This window comes from Chrysemys picta, chromosome 7 (genome assembly GCF_011386835.1).
Source record: "Chrysemys picta bellii isolate R12L10 chromosome 7, ASM1138683v2, whole genome shotgun sequence".
Taxonomy (NCBI): domain Eukaryota; kingdom Metazoa; phylum Chordata; order Testudines; family Emydidae; genus Chrysemys; species Chrysemys picta.
Window position 1 is genome coordinate 91,966,221 of NC_088797.1, and position 19,925 is coordinate 91,986,145.

At 41.6% G+C, this 19,925-nt stretch overlaps 1 protein-coding gene across 1 annotated transcript in view; it reads left to right on the forward strand.

Moving 5' to 3' along the window:
* PCDH15 (protocadherin related 15) overlaps positions 1 to 19,925 on the forward strand; it is a 1,392,890-nt gene that overhangs the window by 1,195,150 nt on the left and 177,815 nt on the right. Inside the window, exon 24 of the mRNA XM_065552026.1 lies at positions 6,416 to 6,532. Within this exon, the coding sequence (XP_065408098.1) occupies positions 6,416 to 6,532 (117 nt within the window). The remainder of the gene's footprint in view (positions 1 to 6,415; positions 6,533 to 19,925) is intronic.

Here is a 19,925-nt window from a genome sequence, read left to right on the forward strand (position 1 = left end):
TTACATTCACTTAATTCATGCTTCTTTGGTTTGCATTGTCCATGAATGTGATTGTTTGCCAGCAAACACTAAGAACATAAAGTAACCTGTGTAGGTTAAAGACAGTGAAAGAAAAGAAGTAACAGACAAAACCAGGAAAGGAAGAATTGCAAATTACTTCTTGCTGCAAAGTATTATTTAATAATTATTGCAGTTAGAACCCTTCAGGAGATGATTTTTAAAAATCACCAAAGTGAAGTACAAGTCCAGAACTGTTTTGGCATGAAAAATCTGTCCCTTCTCACATTTTTCCATTTAAAAGAAAATGTACTATTGGCATCAGAACTACCCTGCCAGCACAAAGGAAAATATGTGCAGTTTCAGATAAATCCTCCCCTTAGGGAGGTAATTTGCAGGTCTGTGTAAGTGTCCAAGAGCCTTGACTCCAAATCCCATAGAAAGGGCTTCCTCTTTGTTTTGCTTTGTGTGTGTCTCTCTCCCCAAACATGGCATCATACCTCTCCCAAGGCAATGACAGTACAGAAGCATTAACTTTTAAAAATACAATTTCTCCTTGACTTAAATAATTTGAGGTAATGTTAAAGCCATATAATTATAAGTAGATAATAATAATAAACAACCCTACCCAAACCTATATTACTATTATGTTAAGATTACAAGTTTAAATCTAATGAATGTCAAATATGAAAATTAAAAGATGAAGACTTTCAAAAACAGGACCTCAAACTAGGTTCTTACATCCTGATTTAGGGCTGGTCTACACTAGCAGGGGGGATCGATTCAAGATACGCAACTTCAGCTACGCGAATAGTGTAGCTGAAGTCGAAGTATCTTGGATCGAATTACCTGGGGTCCACACAGCGCGGGATCGACGGCCACGGCTCCCCCGTCGACTGCGCTACCGCTGCTTGCTCTGGTGGAGTTCCAGAGTCGACGGTGAGCGCATTCAGGGATCGATAAATCGCATCTTAACGAAACGCGATATATCGATCCTAGATAAATTGATTGCTACCCGCCGATACGGCGGGTAGTGAAGACATACCCTTAGCCTCTCAAATAAGTAGGCTGGTTTTCAAAACTTCTCAACACCCAGCGGCTCCCACTGAAGTCATTAAGAATGTAGAGGTTAAGGAGCTTAACTGGAGGATCCTATTTTTTGAAAACTTTGGCCAAGATTTTTATAGTATCATTAACATTTCCACAATGCAAATGCTATATTTACTTATACATCTAATAGCTAATACTTATGCATCTAATGGATTCATAGACTTTTCTATGTTTGCATATTTAAACTTATTGATGAATCAGTGCAGGGTTGTTGATGTTGGGTGGGATGTAGGTGGGGTGTTTTTTTGTTTTGTTTTCTTTCTTACATTTTGAAAATGTCAGTTCCCTGTTCCATGTGTGATGGGTGGACTTGTAGCCTGACCCAAAGTTGGCTATATATAATTGTAACTTGAGGATTAACAGGTTCTTTCCCAAGATCAGGCACAGTAAGATTATTGTAAAATTGCCATATAATTTGGGAACCCGATGTGTACAGGTGCAACACTCACACTATAGGAACTCTCTCTATATATAAATATATGATTTAATAATTTAGCAAAGTTATGCACACATTTAAACTTAACAAAGCAGTTAGAGATAATACAGAAAGTACATTTGGACGTCCATACTTACACCCTTATCTTTCAAACTTAACCATTATCTTTCTCATCACTGTCACCGTCCTCATTTTCCCTGGTGGCCATCATTCTTGTTCCTCCTACGGTCTACATCTTGACAATCTCTCTGCTTCCCCTGGGATGTTACTTTTATAGTAGGTTATGCTAAAGCTCCATGACCAATGCATATTCAATAGAGGTCCTTATTTGTCTTTGCTTCCCTTAAGGTGTCCGTTTTCTATTGGTTAATATATGTATGATGTTACCCTATTAGCATACACTTCAATTTGCTGTCATGGCAGCTTTGCGGTCAGAGGTCTTGCCCAGAACTTTCCGGATGCTGGTGTCAACTATGTTCTGTGCTGGGGTCAGCTGTGTTCTGTGGGTGGCTGATGTCAGTATTCTGGACCAAATTCCCCCTCTTGCATGCTACTTTCAGTACCCTATAACTTACGAGTTACTTAAGTTTATCTATACCAAAGGTTATAGGCGTCAAGCCTCACACTATCTACTAAAGCCAAATCTTACAGGATAAAAGCCTGTAGGTTCCTTGCATTACTACTAAATATAATAAAGCAAAATAACAAAGCAATGAATATAATACAGGTAAGTTGGCCCACTGGGCTACGGACTCTCACCCCCCTTTGGGGAGACTAGCCCCACAGCCCCACCTCTTCCACACGAAGTCCTGAGCCTCACCCCTTCCAGCCAGAGCCCCCTGCGCCCTGTGGCCAGAGAAGCCCCTGGCTGGCCGGAACCCCAAGCTGCTCCCCTGCCATCACCGCCAAAGGAGCCCTAGGCCAGTCCCAGCCGGCCAACCAACTCAAGCCCCGTCTGGAGTAGCCCCAGCCAGCCGACCGATCAAGCCCCGGCCAGAACAGCCCCAGTCGCGCTGGCAGGCCCGGGACCACAGCATCCCTGGCCCAGTGTCCCATGGCAACGGCCTTCCCTGGCCTATTATACCCACCCCCATGCCCTTTTCCTAACATAGGAGGCAAAATTTAGATGAAATTAGAAGAGCTGTATTTAAGATTTGTTTAGCCATTATTTTCCTGGAATTTTGCAACATGGTTATATCCCCAGGACATGCATATGATCTCCATTGTTACTTGGATTTTTTCCAGCATGATTGATACCAGGAGTCCTCATCTGGTGTGGGGGACAGATGGTCACAAGTTCATGACCTGCCCTTCCCTTATTGCTAAATAGGAGGGTAGTTCCAGCAGGGATCCTACTATGGAAGTTGAGAACCACTGGTATAGACAGTCTTAAACCTGAACTAAAATTTGTATGGAGCACATAATAGCTGGTGCCTAAATCTGTACTTGAGTTAGTTTTAATTTAAACTCTCTGATTGTTTTGGTACTTACACCTGTATATGCGATCAGATCAACTTCACTAGATGAATCTAGCATCTTTCCCCCATGTTTGGGGCAGGAACCATCTTTTTATTCTGTTCTAGATGTTAACGGTTATACAAATAATAAATAGTAATAATCAAAAATGGAGTGTGGATGGACTCCTATAATCTGCGATTGCTGTGTGACGCTTCAAAACTCTTTCTATATATACATACACGTGTGCGCACACACACATACACAGCAATACAAAGATTCCAGAATGAGTCTTTCGGGGCAAGGTAGAGCAAGGCCTTAATTTTTGTCAAACTTGGCATCACTTTGAAGTATTTAGAAAAATGTGATTTGTTTGTGTAAATTAGTCTTCCATTTTACATTGTCAGATGAAGTAAGATGCCCAGCTGGAAAAGGTCAGCAAATTTGAAGGCACCCATTTCTATCCCCATAATCCAATGTAAGGAATTCTGATCTATTTTAATTGAACAATTTGCAAAATTCAGCCCCCACAGCCTCAAAGATGGGGAGGGGTTTGTCTGGTCAAGCAGCAAGAAAGAGGGTGTGGCTCTTTTAAGGGTTCCCCCCTCCTTTTGGTGGGGGGGGGGGAAGGGAGTTAGGCATCACCTGATCTAGGGACTGGCTAGAAAGGCTCTTGAAAGCCATTGGGCCCCATGTGGACCAGCAGGGAGAGTTTATATATCTATTTATGCCCTGACCTGCCAGTAGAGCTCTGTCTCGCATTTGGCCCACAGGCAGATGGCCAGTTCCCCCTGGAAGTTCACAGCTGGGCCTCATCATTGGGCTACTCTGAGTTGATATGGATAAAGGGTTGTTATATCAGGAGCAAGGGAAGAGCCAATGTTTGGAGCTATGGGCCCAGAGGTGGGCAGCCAGTTCCCTAGAGGTTTGCAGCTGGGCCTTTGGTGCTGAGGCAAACCTGAGTTGTCTTGGCAAGAGGAGCATCCAAGAAATGGCCAGCTGAAATGATTACTGTACACCAGGGTGAAAATGATCTGGGATTTTGTATGGGGCAGGGGGACTTAATCATCAAGAACAGAGAGATTTAGGGCAGATCCAGGACCTTTTCCCTGGGCAGACTGCAAACTGGTTTGAAATATTACAGTGGACAGTGTGGTGGGATTCTATCAGGCCTCTGTAGGTTTACAAAGTGTGAATCATCAGGAGAGGGAAGTTGATACTTGCACACCAAAATTTTTAGGGATAATGGAGTACAGCTCTCTGATCCAGGATATATATTTTTGGTTTGGGAGGGACTTATTAAGTATTTGGGAACCTGGCGGGCAGTGGGGAGTGGCAGCCAAACTAGTGGCAGGTGTCCAGTGCAGGGGGTTCTATAGGGGTCTGGTTCCCTGAAAAACTGGAATTGGAAGTACACTCTGGGGGAAGGCATCCCCTAAAGCAGCTGGGGAATGAGACCGAAGCTCCTAACAATCCCCTTTTCTCAGCCCCCTGAGCGCTTATGTGAGGGGAGGGTGGTGGATTTATGGGGGGACTGATGGCCACCTTCCACAAGTAGTTGGAAATGAGCGAGGAGGGAATGATAATTTGTACAGTGTAGCTCATTGCCAGATAATTCCCAAACGAGATAATAAAGGTGCAGCCTAATTAAAACCACATCCTTCACACGTTGGCATTTTTCCTGTGTGTTTGGGACAATGTGCTCATCTCCATGCGCTCCCTCTTTGATTTTGGTCATTTAAAAGTCAAACATGCATTTTTTAATGAGTATAACTCATCTGTTTTCTCTGCAAGTGCAAAAATGTATAAATCTGTTACTAATACACTCAAATTATGTAGGGTTACCATATGTCTGGATTTTCCTGGACATGTCCAGCTTTTTGGGCCTCAAATCCCTGTCCGGGAGGAAATCCCCAAAAGCCGGACATGTCCGGGAAAATAGGAGGGAGGGCCTGGCGGTGGGGCTGGAGGTGCTCGGCCAGGGGCCGGGCCGGGACCGGGGCTGGCGGTGCTGGGCCAGGCCCGGGGCTGGGATGGGACCGGGGCTGGCGGTGCTGGGCCGGGGCCGGGCCGGGCCGGGGGCCGGCGGTACTTGGCCGGGCCGGGCCCGGGGCCGGGCCGGGGCCGGTGGTGCTTGGCCGGGCCCGGGGCCGGGGCCAGGGCCGGCGGTGCTGGGCCGGGGGTGCTCGGCCGGGGGCCGGCGCCCCAGGGCCCGAGCCAAGCCAGGCGGGAGATGCCGGGGCCAGAGCCTCTTGGCCTGGGCCAGCCAGCCGCCAAAAGGAGCTGCTCGGCCAGGGGGGCCGGACTGGGCTGCGCCGCACCCCGCCCCAGCTTACCTGCTGCCTCCCTGTTTCAGGCTCCCCGCAAACATTTGATTCTCAGGAAGCAGGGGAGGGGGAGGAGCAGGGGGCGGAGCATTCAGGGGAGGGTGCAGAGTTGGGGCGGGGAGTTTGGGGAAGGGGCGGGGTTGGGGCGTGGCTGGGGTGGGGGAAAGGGCGGGGTTGGGGCGGGGCTGGGGCCCCATGGAGTGTCCTCCTTTTTTAAAACTAAAATATGGTAACCTTAAATGATGAAAATAGATTTAAAGCAGAAAACAGACATTAAATGAAAAGTAAAAACTGTGGTTTAAAGTTGCATTTGTTTAATTTAAAAAAATAAAATAAAACTAAATGTAGTGGGCATTGATCCGGATTGTGTTATTTATACAGTACATATTTCAGGATAGATCACACTATCAAGATAAATGATTGTTCCTATTAATGAATTACAGTATTGCTGGAGAGAAGCTTTGAAATGTATTTGGCTCCTGATAGGGCAGTTATTAATGGTCCTTCAGCTGAGCATGGTTGAACTTTGCTTTATATTTTTATTTTCTTTTTACTGCCTCCCTCAATATAATGTACCTTTGCTTCTAACGTAATTTTTTCCTTCACAATACATAGGTTACTATGAAAAGCATAATTTAGGCTCTCATAAAGTGTTTATAGTAAGCTGGTCCTGTATTTTCTTGTCATTTTGTCACATATAGTGTAAAAAGCACTTTCAGGAAAGAGCAAGCGCATCCAGTTTAGAAAATTAACAAAGCCATATTGTGGGACATTGCTTGAAAAACAACTGTTATAAGAATCTCTGCAGTCCCTGGAAGCTTTATTTACTTGGGTGACAGACTGTTTTCTGAAGTAGAATTACTTTACGTTGATCCCTCACACAATAATACTGTATTGAAAATTTGGCATCTTTCTCTTGGGTGCCAGGCTTGTGTGATAGTAATAGAATTGAGAGTATGGAAAGGCTGACAGTGGCAAATGGGTTCTCTAATGGGAAGGGAGTGAATGGGTATAGTTTGAAAGAACAATTGTGGATAGGTCCATAATCTTGTTTCAACTTGAGAACTAAACTCTTAATTATATTTTGCAGGATATGAATGATTACTCCCCAGTATTTAGCAAAGCTCTCTACAGGGGAATGGTTGCTCCCGATGCAATCAAGGGCACTGTTATCGCTACAGTTTCAGCTGAAGATCAGGATCCTCTGGTAAGCAAATGATTTTGTTAATACACTTCACCCAAGAGGGAAAAATCTTTAACCCTCGTATGTGACCTAACCCTCTGAGCAACAAAGGAGATTATTATGAGTCTCGCACAGCAGTAGCTCGCATAAATTTTTTATTCCAGCCTGTCCTTTGTCATCATGGACATAGGCTGCATTTCAAATGATTTTTCCCAAGGCTGACAAATCAACGATACAGCTTCTTTTTGATGGGAAGTTATCCGGCTTCATGGCACAGATGATAAAAAGAATAGGCAGGAAGCAAACCCATGACTGCCTGTATTTGGAACAGCTCTGTGGCTTAAAAAGAAAACAAAACACAACTTTGCAAGCTTGTCATTTCCTTGATTTGCAGTCATTGTGAGTTTCCAATCTATGTGACATACTAGTGTTCTATAAAACAGCACAGTTCATCTGTAGCCCGTTTTGGAAAGGCAGTATTTGAACTGAGCTTGGTTGATCTGGGGATAAAGATTATTTCTGCCACTGGTTTCTTATCACTGTTCCCTGGTGAAGCTCTTGATTGACAGAACTGTGCACATTTTTGACTTGTTAACTTTTCTGATGGGTACTATCTATTTGTGTAATCAAGGAGGTTCATGAACACTGGTGACCAAATGATACACTGAGGACAATAAAAGCCAAAGATATTCTGTCAGAAGAGTTTAATTTTAATTGTTAATGTTTAGAATATTAAGAAGAAGATACACTCCAAATGCTCAAGGAGTGGCGTTCTGAGAGAGTGTTTGCAATGCACATTAAAAGCTAATGATAATATTTTGACAGAGTTCCACATAAATCAGTTATCGTTAAATACAGTACAAAGTAGTTTTTTTTAACACTGAGAAGCACTGAAATACTAAGACAGTATTTATATAAGTCATATTTAATATGTCCTGTCTGTGCTATCCCTTTGCAAAAAATCCAAACACAAAATGGAAAAGACCTTCAGTTGATGTTAATCAGTCTAGCTCCTTTGAAGTCAATTGAGTTGGGCTAATTTACATCAGCTTAGGATCTGGCCCATTGTATGTTTAAGATCTGTAAAGAGAGAACTATTAAAATTCAGGTTAATAGTATCAATATTTATTTATTATTAGTATACATTATTTGATTAATGCCATTGCTGTGTTGAACTCTATACAGAACACAGAGGAAAACACAGTCTGTATTCTAAGGATCTGTCAACATCAGGGCAAGATTTGGGGTTGCATGGAAGGGCTGAAGAGGTGCTAAATACTGGCAGCCATTCTCAGACCCATTGTGCCTTAGCAAGGCGCAATGCCTCCACTAACATAAGGGAGCATAGATCTTAGCAGCTTCTGCTATGCGCTTTCACAGAGGTCAGTGTGCATATCCCTTTGCTGGCCTAGCTCTGGTAGCCATTGTGGATGGGGATTAGGGCAATAGCCCCACCCTCATGTTTCCCCTGTAGCTTTCTTTGGTGGTGTCACAAGGCTGGTCTTCACTGGGGGGGGGGGGTTGATCTAAGATACGCAACTTCAGCAAAGTCGACGTATCTTAGATTGACTTACCTCGGGTCCTCACGGCGCGGGATCGACAGCTGTGGCTCCCCCATCGACTCCGCTTCCGCCTCTCGCTCTGGCGGCGTTCCGGAGTCGACGGGGAGCGCGTTCAGGGATTGATTTATCGCGTCTAGACGTGACGCGATAAATCGATCCCCGATAGATCGATTACTACCCGCCGATCCGGCGGGTAGTGAAGACGTACCCACAAATGGGGCTAGTGGTTGGAGCAGGAGTCGGGAGCCAGGGACTGGAGTCAAGGATCAGAGTCAGAACCCAGGTGTTGAGCCCAGGGTCGGAGCCAGAGGCAGGAGGAACCAAGGCTGGAGCAAACTGGAACACAACAATAATTAAGCCAGGTGGCAAGGCTGAAAACAAGGCAAGGGTATGAGTAATTGCAGCTGCTGCTGAACTTGAAAACAGGCCTGCTGGCTTCCTTCAGACAATCAAGCAGGCCAGCCAATCTGGTGGTCCTAATGCAACCCAGTTGAGCTCATTAATCTGTCTGGAGGACGGGCTGGCTAGTCCTCATGCTCAGCTGAAGGAGCACACTCAAGACAGGTGGAGACTAATACTGCTGTTCATGATGGATTTCTCCAATTTGTGTGCCTGGGAACACAATGGCTGGGCATTGTCTGTTCTCTGCCCTGGGGGAGTAAGATTACATACAATCTAGCCCTAATCAGGCATCCAGTGATTTGAGGAGGAATTAATCCTGATTGCTCACACCTCCCATAATTTGTTGTCAAGTTATTTTGAAAATTCTTCTAAGAGGATATTCTGAAACTTTAATTACTTTAGTGTTCTAAGATTTCCATCTGAGGTTGATATTGCTTGAAGCTTTGTTGTCATCAAGTATCTCTTTGATATTCTGTGTATTTGGTATTAAGGATATTAGTGAGGTGTGTGGTTCAGGTGTTCACATTACAAAGGACGTTATCGTAACTTGCAAAGTTCGGCAATTTCATTAGAAAGTTAGGAGGAACATGGGTACAATGAAGCACACACCGTATTTCAAGGAGTTCAGTAAGCAACACTGGGTGAAATTTGAACAGAGATGGCTCCATTTTGTCCCCTCAGGAATTCCCTGTCACCTAGGGACTCAGCAAATTGTCTCAATTCAAGAGATGGTATCCTCAAAGTATCCTGCAAATTCCTCACGGGTAAAATATGTACTCGATTTACAGTTAGTCATCTCACATTAACCAAATTATCCACCCCTGGGAGCAGTTCCACTGTGTATGACTTGTATATACTATGAGTAAGGCTAAGATTATGTCATGGAGGTCATGAATGTCACAGAATCTGTGACTTCCAGAGACTTCTATGATATTTCTGCTTCAGCCCTGGGGCGGTGGTGCTGAAGCTGTCAGCCGGCAGGGCCCTGGCAGTTCCCAGTTACTGCAGGGGCCTCCTGCAGCTCCCAGCTGCCGCCAGGGGACCTGCAGCTCCCAGCCACACTCCCTTTGAGCCGCCATGCATAGTGGGGGGAGGGCGGCAGCACTCTCGGCCACTGTGAATGGTGAGGGGTATGCCAGAGTCCCAGCAGGAGTGGGTGCTGGACCCAGGGACAAGTCACGGGGCTTCCGTGAATTTTTGTTTATTCCCTGGGACCTGTCTATGACTTTTACTAAAGACAATCATGACAAAATCTTAGCCTTAGTTATGAGGGATGTTACAATTATTTTCTTTGCCTCCTGCACAGCCACAGCTCAAAGCTTGATAAATTCCTTTAGTCACAGTCCAGGGGCCCTGGATCAGGACTCCACCACCACCATGTTAGCCATATTCCCTTCTTGTTTTATTCATTGCAAGTTATCTGTAAATCCAGTGAACGATGTGGGCAAGGCCAGAAGAGAGGCTATTTAGGATCCACTGTATCAATAGTAGAGCTGGCTGAAAAAATGATTTTCTGTTTTTCAGCCTATGGTAAATTCTGATACTTCAAAATTTGATTTTGTCCCAAATTTTGATGAAAAGTCAATATATCTCTGAGTTTTTTCACAAAAAGGAATATTCCAAAATATTTCATTTTGATCTTATTGAATCATTTTGTTTCAACTTCATCATTTTGACTGTTATAATAGCATAGAATAGAATAATCTAAATATTTTAACTGTCATTATCATAATGAAATATTTTGATAATTTCCCATGAACATTTAGATGAATTTTGACCAGCTCTAATTAATAGACATGTACAAAAGAATCCTGTAATATATCACCAGACCATAGATAGTGGTGATTTGGCAACATAGTTTACTCCCTCAGAATGTCCTGAAATCTGTCCAGTTCCAACAGCTACCATTGTCAATGTATTAATAATTGAAAATGTCATTGTATGAGTTTTAGAGAGACAAGATGGGTGAGGTAATAATCTTTCATTGGATCAACTTCTGTTGGTGAGGGACAGAGCTGTTCAGCCTAATTAAAGTTGTATGTAGTGGTCAGAGGGTAATAGATAGTGAGACCTTTGGGGATAATGTTTTGTTTCTTGCATTTGCTCAGGAAGTAGAAAAGAAATGAAATATTATCATCACCAGTTTCACCATCTATAACCCTCTGACCACTACATACAGCTCCAAATATGCTGAACAGCTCTGTCTCTCACAGAAGTTGTCTGTGATGGGGTGGACTAGGTCCAGAGGCCCCCTGCTGGAAGCCTCAGAATCCTTCCACATTTGTCGCAGGAAAGGAGCAGTGGAGCTAAGTCCTCCGAGCAGCCAAGAGAGGCTACAAAGGGCTAGCTAATCAGAGAGGCTGCAAGGAGCAGCCAAATGATGCCCAAGGGGACCATATAAAAAGGAACTGCAGAGCCAGAGACAGACAGTTCCTTCCTCGAGCCAGAGGAGTGCAGATGGCCAAAGGGAAATGCAGTGCCATGGACAGGTCAGTGGGCCAGGGAAGCAAGAAAGAGCTTCTGGCTGGCTGCTGGGCCAGAGCAGATATAGGAGAGCCCTGACATAAGGGTGAAGCATCAGTGAAGGCTGGGGCCTCAGGGAAGTGGCCTAGGGAACTGAAAGCAGTTTCATTAAAGGAACACAGTGGCGCATGGCTGCTATTCTTAGGATCCCTGGGCTGGGACCTGGAGTAGTGGCCAGGTCTTGGTCCCCCATATGCCACTAGGGAAGAGTCCTACAATTGGACAGTGATAATCCTCAGAAAGGGATCTGAGCTGTTCAGAGGCCCAGATGGAGATCTGGGGCCAGAACAGACCAAGAGGGCACTGCCTCCTGGGAAGAATCCCTGGGGTACTGCCAGTACCAGAGCCGGAACTGTTTAAAGACTGCAGACACTTACCACTGTTACATAGTCCAATAAAAGATATTATCTCACCCCCCCTTATCTCTCTGATATCCTGGGACCGACACAGCTACAACTACACTTCATACATCATGTGAGTTTGTATGACATTTAGCACAATGGAGTCCAGATATTGACTGTGACCTCTAAAAAGGACTGTGATAATATAATATAAAACCTCCAACTAAAATTTTCCCCAGTACTCCTTCCTTACAATGCTTTCTCTAATATTTATTTAAATGTTCTCTCTGCTCTGAGGGTGGGGAGAATGGGGAGTTTCTCACTAAAGACCAAAGTGTGTGTGTGTGACAGAGAGAGAGAGATAGCAAAATCACCGCACATAGGATTCAGCTTAAATCCGTATATATGCTAGTCCATTCCACATATAGCTGGACCCTATACATATGCATATGTATAAAAATGTGGAAATTTAAACTAAACCTCGAAAGGGGGGAAATGAATAAATAAAATGTAGCCAAAATCTGAAGAACAATTTTTTCTCTTTACTTATTTAGGGAAGGTAATTTAATAGCATTTTTAAAGTTAATATGTTACTAATATATATACAGTAATACATACACATTATTTAGATGTGTGTGTGTGTGTATATATATGATGTGTATACATATATGTATGTTTCCATTACAACCTCTCTCTCTAAATGCATGCATATAGGTTGTTATGGAAATAAATAGAATTCTATGCACAATTATTTTAATTAATCTAGAAAAGAAAAAAGAGACTAGAACAGAAAATAAAGTTAACATTAATGGATTTTGCAATATACTGTTTGTTTTATAAAAAAGTTGAAAATTTAACATAATCCTCAGAAACAAAAATAGAAAAGAAAAAGGCCATAAAGGTTTGCTAAAATCTAAAGAGGAATTATGTCTCCTTATTAAAAATAAAACAATTTAATACATTTTTGAATAGTTGATGTTTTACTTCCAACTAATGACTAACAATACTAAGCCACTTCCTGACTTTGAAATCAGAGAAAATTGACAAAGAACAAATTGGCTTTTATTTTTTCTATTGAATTAAAGTTGCTTAGCTGTTTTATCCTCCTGGCACATTAGTATTTTGGGGCCTGCTTTGACATTAAGAGGTGTCACAAGACAGATGGGTAATGAATGACTGACAATCATAGAAAAAATAAAACAAATAACCTTTTCTCTGCTATTACAAAGCATCTTTCTTTAAATTTGTCTTCGGGGGATAAAGCTTTCACTGTGACCTTCATCAATTTTTTGGTACTTTTTTCATCTAATTGGATCTTAATTGGGCAGTACTAATCAGTCTGTTTTATCACTTCAGGAAAAACCACTTAAGCTTCAGTTCTACTGTGAAAAGTGACTCTAAACTGCCAGTGTGGGATTCCATGTTTGTATCAAGTATCAGAGAGGTAGCCGTGTTAGTCTGGATCTGTAAAAAGCGACAGAGTCCTGTGGCACCTTTAAGACTAACAGATGTATTGGAGCATAAGCTTTCGTGGGTATTCAAGCTTTCGTGGGTATTCAAGCTTTTGTGGGTATTAAGACTAACAGATGTATTGGAGCATAAGCTTTCACTCACAAAAGTTTACGCTCCAATACATCTGTTAGTCTTAAAGGTGTCACAGGACTCTCTGTTGCATGTTTGTATCATAACCAATTCCATATAAAATGTGATTCTGTGAGAATTGCAGATAATTAATATATTTGAATAGCAGGAAAAGAATTTGGATATAGGACCTATCTAATTTAAGGTATCCAAACTTTAAAAGATTGTTATTTTACAAGGAAAGAAAGAAAGAAAGAAAGAAAGAAAGAAAGAAAGAAAGAAAGAAAAGTATTTCCTAACTGTCAGCCTTATAAACATAGCCTGGGATGAAAATCAAGCTGGATTTTTTTCCTCCTTACATATCACTCATAATAAAAGTTTTGCAGACCAAATCAGGTCCTCAGTTACTCCCCATTATTTTCATGAGATCCCCTCATTGCATTCAGGTATTATAGTGATGAGGGTGGTATAATAAAGTTATTCACAGGGTTGCTGGCCCCATTTAAGGGGAGTCCAAGCCCAAGCTACATATGACAAGCTAATTTAAGGAGAACTAGCCTATCTAGTCAGTTAATTGAATAATGAGCACTTGAGCCATCCAATAAAAGGCCGTCTCTGCTCAATTGCCAGGAGGTGCTCAGAAAAAAAGCTCTTCTGTGGGAGGGGAGCTCCACAGAGACTACTGTCTCCAAGAAGGAGGGCTGTGCAATCCATGAGCCAATGGGAGATATTACAGGCTAGAGAGGTTAGGAATCAGAATCATTGGCTCCAGGGAGGAGGATTGTACAACCCTCCGAGCCCATGGAAAGAGACGTTATTTCAAGTATGGTTTGGATTTAATAAATTAGAATCCTAGTGGGGAAGTTTTCATACCTTCTGGACTTTGTGGCGTTCTTAAGGGTCTCTGAGAGAAGGCAAACTGAAGTAGGGTGTGCCTGCAGCACCACACTGGGTCAGTGGGGGTGCTGCAGGGGCTGAATAAAATAAAAAAAGAACTCTTTCAACCCCACTGTCTTGAATGAGTTTGCACAGGCAGGACTGAGTGGAACATAGAAAATAATTCTGTTGATAATGCACCATATGGAATAGAATCCATTCTCACTTAGCTGTTTTGACTGTGTAGTGCCTGCAGGAGAAAAGAAAATTGGAAAAATGTTTGTCTCTTATAAAAGCAGCTAGATCATCAATAGAAAGAGGAGCCAAATTCTGCTGAAAATGTTGTTTATAGTGTTGTAGCCATTTCGGTCCCAGGATATTAGAGACAAGGTAGGCGTGGTAATATCTTTTATTGGACCAACCTCCGTTGGTGAGAGAGACAAGCTTTCAAGCTACACAAAAGTTCTTCTTTTCTGTATAGCCTGAAATCTTGTCTCTTTCACCAACAGAAATTGGCCCAATAAAAGATTTTTACCCCCCCCTCCTGTCGCATGAAAAAAATATTGTCATTCTGATAAAAAACACAAATATTACTAGCCTGTATGTTCAAAGTAACAGATCTCCTTTAAATACAAACAAACCAAAAGCATGAATACTTTGGAGCAATCGCCCAACTTCCTCCCTCATAAAACTGCCATGAGAAACAAATGACAACTTAGAGACAATCTTATCCTTGCTCTCCCAATAGTCCTAGACTGCTGAAATGGTGAATTCTATTCAGTAGGAATATGCCCAGTCTGTTTGCTCAGCATGGCATCATTAAAACCAAACTGCAGCAGGCCAGATGTCAGAATCTCATGTGACTCCTGGATTCTATATGGCTATATTCAGTTCACAGAAAAAAATGTTATTTTTTACTTCCTAAAATTAAAAAGTCAGGCTGCAAACAATTGTTCCCCATTCTTCCCAAAATGTACATTTTCCTTCAAGTTACAAGCACAAATTTGGTTGGGCACAGAATGATGATATGTGTGTGTGCGTGTATGTTTCCGAAGTGCTGCATGAGCTTTCGTATAGTTGTGGGAGTATGATGAACAGCTGCCAGGTGGAAATTCTGCTCAGACCACAATGCACAAATATAAAGGGAGAGGAAATGATGGTAAAGGACACTGGGACACGTTCTTAGTCTTATGAAAAGTGCAATTCAGTTTTTTTAAATGTCTATGTAGATTGGAAATGAATTTAGTTTCTAAGAATCCAACTGAAATGTTCCCACATAATAACAGATGTAACTCAATTTATCCAACTTATAGGATGAATGCCTGAGTTGGGATTTAAACCTCTATTTCAAACTGATGCTTAAACTACTAAAAAAGAACAGGAGTACTTGTGGCACCTTAGAGACTAACAAATTTATTAGAGCATAAGCTTTCGTGGGCTACAACCCACTTCTTCGGGTTGCATATGCATCCAAAGAAGTGGGTTGTAGCCCACGAAAGCTTATGCTCTAATAAATTTGTTAGTCTCTAAGGTGCCACAAGTACTCCTGTTCTTTTTGAGGATACAGACTAACACGGCTGCTACCCTGAAACTTAAACTACTAAGCCATTCTTGGAGTGTAAATTTTTTTAACTTTGTTTGTGGAAAATAATTCCATCATATCTAATGTTTATACAGTTATAGCAGAAAACTCTGTCTTGGCCAATAATCTTAATGCTCCCACGTAGTTGCTCCATTACATTTTTTAATGTAAATTGTGGATTTCAAAGTGTTCAACAACCTTGATTGTTAGCAATGAGAAATTTCTGACATGTTATTTCTGTGTTCACATTGTCTATGAACTGTCAGTTATACCATTGTGCCCAAATGCATTTCACCAAAGATTTGAGTAGGATTTGATGGTTTGTAGAAAATGTCACTCTAATTCTTACCGGGCAATATTTTATTCTATTTTCAATTTGAATTTGTTTTATCTTTGGTTGAGAACGTAAATTATTTTTAAAATGTTACACCTAAATCTGTCAGAACAAAATACAATGTGAAAAATTATTGTAAAAATGCTGTAATATATGATTAATTTTACTTCATATATGTTTCATATGCATACAGCATTATGCAATACTAAAACAATATATTGAATCCTGCTTACAAAATAACTGGCGCATCTGATCTTTGAACTATCACAGTGCCTGGTTTTGGATTTATTATTTATTATTTTATAATTCCAAAAGTGTGCTTGGCATTTCACTGTCCTAATAAAACGTGGTCCTTGCCTGAAAAGCTTACAATCTAATTTCAGAAATAATACAACAAAAGGGATATGAGAAGAGTAGGAAGAGCTAAATAGAGAAAGGACAGAATTATGACAATAAGATTTTGTAGGTACTCAGCAAAGACTTAAGTCCAGCATCCGTTATTTCTAATTTTTAATACAGGTAAATAAATTTAACTAAATACAAAAGTCTTTAATTCTTTTTTGAAGGATTTGGAATAGATGCAAGTCTTAGATAGGTGTTTGGGAGTCCAATCCAAGAAAGCAATTATGCCCATGGTTAACTTTAAGCAGATGTATAGTTACATTGAAGGAGGAAGTTCATATAGTTAAAATGTTTTGCTGGATCAGGCCCTGAATGAGGAGAGGACAATGGCCTGGTAGACCAACTCAGGAATGGTATTCTGTGTGCTGGAGAAGCAGTCAAATATGAAGCATCATAGGCTGAGCAAAATAGGCAGAAGGCAATGCAGTAAGAGACGAGGTATCTAAGTAGGAAGGATTGTCTGCTAGGGTCTGGAAGGTGAAGACAAGGAACCTGATTTTCCACTATGTTACACCAGTTTTATATCAGCAGAGCTCCATTGAGTTATAATGGTGTAAAACAGGAGTAATACAGTGGAGAATCAGGACCCAACTGAGAAATGGAAAGTGATACTGTCAGATTGACATGCATGGTAAATTATTTTATTAGTTGTGTTTTGAGTGGATTGACATGGGGGCAGTGTGGACATCCAGGAGGATGGAAAGGCCGTAGTTGCTGTAGTTAAGGTGGAATGTGATAATATCCTGCATGAAAGTGTTTACTGTTTGGACAGAAAGAAAAGGTCAGATCTCATAAATGTCAAGCAATAAAAGCCTCAGGTTTTGCTCACAATCTGGATGAAGGAGACGGAAGTGTCAAAGATGATCCCTGAGGGTATAGGCCAAAGTGACAGAGCATTGTAGTGTTGTCAACAGAGACAAATAAAGGGGAAGGGGAAGAAATTTTCAGAGGAAAAATAAGGAGTTCAGTTTAAGCCATGTTAAGTTTAAGATGTTGGCAACCCATCCAGGTGGAAATTTCAGAAACATGCTGAAATGTGGAATTGGTTGTGGGGAAACAGAGCAGGAGATTTGTGACTCAGTGTAAGATGAGATAGAGTGGATGAGGTCACACAGATATATGATGTAAAAGGAAAAGAGGAGGAGGGCAAGGATAAAAGGCCTCTGGGACCCTTACCAAAAGAGGAAGAGGGACAATGAAGAAAAATGACTACAGAGGCAAGATTGGGATCAGTAGCGTCCAACACAGCAAAAGTCAAACAATATTAAAATGGAGTATTGATCCTGGCCAGGAAGTTGTGAAAGAGAGAAAATCCCCATGAGCAGATGCATAAAGTACAGTATTCATGTATTCTAGAAGTAAGAGATTACTTAATGTCATCCACAGTCATGATTTGTAAATCATATTAGGCCCAATCCTGATGTTTTTATTTATTCTTTACTGTGGCCTCCTTAGGGGAGGATCTATTAATGGAGCTTCTCTATATCCTAGTATGGAGGTGAGGATGGAAAATGATAAAATACAGGTAGGATCTGATGAGAAACAGTCAAATGAAAAACAGTCCCATTCAATTACATCATGTAATGGCAGACAGCTAAAAAGTAACACGTTTTTAAAGTGCTTATATACAAATGCTAGAAGTCTCAATAATAAGATGGGTGAACTAGTGTGCCTTGTATTAAATGAGGATATTGATATAATGGGCATCATAGAAACTTGGTGGAATGAGGATAATCAATGCAACACAGTAATACCAGGATACAATATATATCAGAAGGACAAAACAGGTCATGCTGCTGGGGGAGTGGCACTATATGTAAAAGAGAGCATAGAATCAAATGAAGTAAAAATCTTAAATGAACCAAACTATATCATAGAATCTCTAAGGATAGTAATCCCATGCTCTAATAAAAAGAATATAGCAGTAGGGCTATACTACCGACCACCTGACCAGGATGGTGATAGTGACTGTGAAATGCTCAGGGAGATTAGAGAGGCTATAAAAATAAAAAACTCAGTAATAAAGGGGGATTGCATCTATCCCCATATTGACTAGGTACATGTCACCTCAGGACGGAATGCAGAGATAAAGTTTCTTCACACCTTAAATGACTGCTTCTTGGAGCAGCTAATCCTGGAACCCCCAAGAGGAGAGGCAATTCTTGATTTAGTCCTAAGTGGAGCACAGGATCTGATCCAAGAGATGAATATCGTTGGACCGCTTAGTAATAGTGACCATAATATAATTATATTTAACATACCTGTGGCGGGGAAAATACCACAGCAGCCCAACACTACATTTAATTTCAGAAAGGGGACTACACAAAAATGAGAAGGTTAATTAAACAGAAAACCAAAAGTGAAATCCCTTTTTAAAAACACTATAATAGAGGTTCAACTTAATTGTATACTCCAAATGAAAAAACATAGTAAGAGAACCAAAAAACTGCCACCAAAACTGGCTAAACAACAAAGTAAAAGAAGCAGTGAGACACAAAAAGTCATCCTGTTACAGACTAGGGACCGAATGGCTAGGAAGCAGTTCTGCAGAAAAGGACCTAGGGGTTACAGTGGACGAGAAGCTCGATATGAGTCAACAGTGTGCCCTTGTTGCCAAGAAGGCTGACGGCTTTCTGGGCTGTATAAGTAGGGGCATTGCCAGCAGATCGAGGGACGTGATCGTTCCCCTCTATTCGACATTGGTGAGGCCTCATCTGGAGTACTGTGTCCAGTTTTGGGCCCCACACTACAAGAAGGATGTGGAAAAATTGGAAAGAGTCCCGCAGAGGGCAACAAAAATGATTAGGGGGCTGGAGCACATGACTTATGAGGAGAGGCTGAGGGAACTGGGATGGTTTGGTCTGCAGAAGAGAAGAATGAGGGGGCATTTGATAGCTGCTTTCAACTACCTGAAAGGGGGTTCCAAAGAGGATGGATCTAGACTGTTCTCAGTGGTACCTGATGACAGAACAAGGAGTAATGGTCTCAAGTTGCATTTGGGGAGGTTTAGGTTGGATATTAGGAAAAACTTTTTCACTAGGAGGGTAGTGAAGCACTGAAATGGGTTACCTAGGGAGGTGGTGGAATCTCCTTCCTTAGAGGTTTTTAAGGCCAGGCTTGACAAAGCCCTGGCTGGGATGATTTAGTTGGGAATTGGTCCTGCTTTGAGCAGGGGGTTGGACTAGATGACTTCCTGAGGTCCCTTCCAAACCAGATATTCTATGATTCTATGATCCTTTAAAAAGTGGAAGTTAAATCCTAATGAGGAAAATAGAAAGGAGCATAAACTCTGGCAAACGAAGTGTAAAAATATAACTAGGAAGGCCAAAAATTTGCTGTTACAACTCAAGAAAGAGATCTTGGCATTATTGTGGATAGTTCTCTGAAAACATCCACTCAGTGTGCAGCGCAGCAGTGGCAGTCAAAAAAACGAACAGAATGTTGAGAATCATTAAGAAAGGAATAGATAATAAGACAGAAAATATCATATTGACTCTATATAAATCCATAATACGCCCACATCTTGAATACTGCTTGCAGATGTGGCCTCCCCATCTCAAGAAAAATATATTGGAATTGGAAAAGGTTCAGAAAAGGGCAACAAAAATTATTAGGGGTATGGAACAGCTTCCGTATGAGGATAGATTAAAATGACTGGGACTTTTCAGCTTGGAAAAGAGACGACTAGGGGGATATGATAGAGGTCTATAAAATCATGACTGGCATGGAGAAAGTAAATAAGGAAATGTTATTTACTCCTTCTCATAACACAAGAACTAGGGGTCACCAAATGAAATTAATAGGCAGCAGGCTT